The 3,299-nt window shown below is 48.4% G+C and overlaps 1 protein-coding gene across 4 annotated transcripts in view; it reads right to left on the bottom strand.

Moving 5' to 3' along the window:
• Positions 1 to 3,299, bottom strand: part of Epn1 (epsin 1) — a 22,658-nt gene that overhangs the window by 13,204 nt on the left and 6,155 nt on the right. For all 4 annotated transcript variants that reach the window (XM_005369304.2, XM_005369303.2, XM_005369307.2 and 1 more), the window contains one exon: positions 110 to 359. In XM_005369304.2, coding sequence (XP_005369361.1) covers positions 110 to 359 — 250 coding nt within the window. The remainder of the gene's footprint in view (positions 1 to 109; positions 360 to 3,299) is intronic.

Raw genomic sequence — 3,299 nt, forward strand, 5'->3', positions numbered from 1 at the left:
CTAGCCAGGCGGCCGGGGTGCTGGGGATGCAGCCCCGCCGCTCATACTACTACAACAGAGGACAGATCCAAGCTGTCAGGGACTTTCAGGAGTGGGAGAGAAACCTCACCCGTGGCAGTCTGTGCTAGTTTCTCCTTGGTCTTGAGCGCGTGGGCGCGCTCCTCCCGAAGCCGATCCTCATCACGCAGCAAAGCCACCAGCTGCTTGGCCTTCTCCCGCACATTCACACCCTGGTCCTTGCCATCACGGTCCACATACTGGAAGTCCTTCAGCGTCTGCACAGCATACATGTTCTCTTTGCACTGTTGTGATACACGCTCAGAGCCAGTCTTGATGAGGTACTCCATCAACGTCATGGCCTGCAAGGTGCAGGTACACCAGTCACTGACACTGAACTGCACTGGAAAAGGGACTCAGCTCAGGAAGCATTGGGGCCCTGGGGCAACTGCCCACACTCAGGTCTCACAACCCACTATCTGTCCATACAGTCGAGTGTGGAATAGACCTAAAAAGAAGTGGGGAGAGAGGCTACCATGAGCAACAACGCATTGTGCTCCGTGAAAGGCCAGGCACAAAGGCCACACAATGTGTGGTCGCATGGGTAAGAAGTGTCCAGAAGAGACTAATTCAGACAGAGGTGATCATGGGTGCCAGGAGATGAGCACAGGTGGGGCATACTCAATGGGGTCAAAGAAAACGTTGCTCTACCAGCTCGAGATGTGGCTGCCAGCACTAAGTACACCAGATGCCACTGAACTGATCACTCCAAAAGGCCGACTGCTGTGCATGGGCTCTAGGCAGTAAACACAACACAGAAGACAGGATGGCAGCCACCAATGCAGTCAACCTGGGCATCACCAAGGACCACAAAACGTGCCCTGCATACTGAGGACAAAATCTGAAGCAACAGAGCCAAACCAAACTAAAGTGCAGGAAGTCTTAAGGATGAAGAGATGGGCTGCTCCTAAAGGAATGAGAAGTCACAGGAGCCTTCTAGTCCTAGGCTCACTCAGGAAGGATAAACGCCCCAGCCAGACATAACACCAGGAATACAGACTGAAGAAAAGCACTGCGCAGTTGCACCCTTGGATATCTTTCCTACTTTGTGATATGCAGACAAATTCCCTTTTCAGCAAAATGAAATTAAGTACTGCAGAAAAAAACAGTAATAATAACCCAGGGGCTGGAGAAATGGTGCTAGTGGTTAAGAGCATTTGTTGCTCTTACAAAGGACCCCAGTTCAATTCCCCATTCCCAGCACTCATGAGGTAACTCACAACCATATACATTCCAGTCTCTTCTGACCTCTGCAGGTACTAGGCACATAAGTGGTCCACACATACATAGATACACATAAAGTAAAATTTAAAAAATCTTAAACCACCGAAGCAAATCCAATCCAAGGAAAGATCTGACTCAAGGCCTGTTTGCAGAGCAATGTCATGAGCTTGGTCCTTATAAGACTCTGAAAAAGGAGGAGAAAAGCACACCTTCGGCTTTACAGGTGACTCCAGAGACTTCATGGAGCCTCCAAAATTCAGGTGTAGAATAGAATGGGAAGAAATGTAACAGAGGAGGCAGCCACAGGAGCTGAGCACTATCTAAATGATGAAAACTGCCAGCAAACAATGCTGTAACTCAAAGTTCTTAATTCAACTTAAAGTTCTGTAATAGGGGGGAGGGGGGGACAGGCAGACAGACATAGTGATCTGCTATGTAGACCACACTGGCCTCAAACTCACAGTAGGGCCTCAACCCCCTGAGAACTGGGATTACAGGTATATGCCACCACTCAGCTGTGGAAAAGCTCTCTGGAGAGTATTTACATCTGATTAGTCCCTGACTGGCTCTGGTGGTAGTGTTTACTCTCAGAGGATAAAGATTTCTATGCATGGTTACACCCCAAGGGGAAAGCCAGAGAGGTAGCAGGCCTGGGGCCCTTGTGGTTTGGAATTCAGAATCTTCCTGCTTAGGCCCAGAAAGTCACTGCACCAGGGCACACCTATGAATTTTGTCAGAGAGGAGTTCTGCCAACAGCCACACGGTGGGACAGGAGCTTGGAAGAGGAGCATAGTATATGAATGACTTAACTTCAGTGCACATAGCCCTCTGGGCCATATGGTCCTGAGAAACCTTCAAACTTGTAGCTCTCTGGACTTTGGAATGGCAGCTAAAGACTATAAAGCAGGAAACCTCCTGAATCCCCAGGCACACGCGTGTGCAACACACACAAAAACTGCAGCAAATGCACAGGGGCTCCCAACAAGACAGAGTATCGGCAACACAGTGTCTACACACAGCAACACAGAGAAGCAGAGATTACCACCTCAGCCCGGGAGCAAAGGAAGAGACCCCAAAGAGCACACACCAGTGGTCCTTCACAGACATTCACAGTGCCCCTGGGAGGGATGTCACGAGGAGCCTCCTAGGGAACTGAGCAGGTCCTCCAGAGCTGTGCACATTCACCCAAGCTCATTGGATTATGTACTCATAATTTAGCGGAGCTGCAACACCTCAGTGAAGAGCCTGAAGAGCCTGGAATTTTTTTAATCTGGGCAACTGGATGATCCCAAACAGATAACCCATGGAGCTTTTAAGTTTTCAGTTAGTTCCACCAGGAAAAGTATTCCTATATTACAATGCACATTTAAAGAAGGGTCAGCGCCTTTCTCTATAAAAGTACTGGAGATAAATGCTTCCGTTATCACATCACACAGTCTCTGTCCAACTATTCCACAGTGGTGGCTGCAGGGGCCTGGCTGTGTTCCAATAAAACTTTATTTACAAAGCTGGTAGTACACAGGATTGACACACAGCCTGCACTCCGTTGACTCCTAGTTAGGAGAAGATAAAGACTAGGGAAAGTAAGTCTGAGAACATAGGACAAAGGGGTGGATTAGTTCTCCACTCCCAAGCTCCCAGGCCCCTAAAGTACATATTCTTTCTCCACAAGGGTGACTAGACCCACACAGTGTCACCAGGAAGGTCTGTACAAGTAGGAGCCTCAGCACAGCATAAGGAACCAGAAATTCAAGGCAAGCAGGACACCAACATAGCCATATGGGATAGCCACTTGCAAGTACTCAAAGCCATGCTCAGCACCCCAGGAGCACTGCCAAGGGGACCACACAATCCACACAGAATTAACTGTTGTCTGGACCATAGAATAAGCTATAAAAACCACATTGTCAAAACCCAGAGGACTGTGCCTAGAAAGGGGAGATTTTTCTGTACACGAAATCATATTTTCGTAAATCTATCTTTAAAGAACCCTTTAATGCCAACACTCAGGAGACAGA

This window comes from Microtus ochrogaster, unplaced genomic scaffold (genome assembly GCF_000317375.1).
Source record: "Microtus ochrogaster isolate Prairie Vole_2 unplaced genomic scaffold, MicOch1.0 UNK47, whole genome shotgun sequence".
Taxonomy (NCBI): domain Eukaryota; kingdom Metazoa; phylum Chordata; class Mammalia; order Rodentia; family Cricetidae; genus Microtus; species Microtus ochrogaster.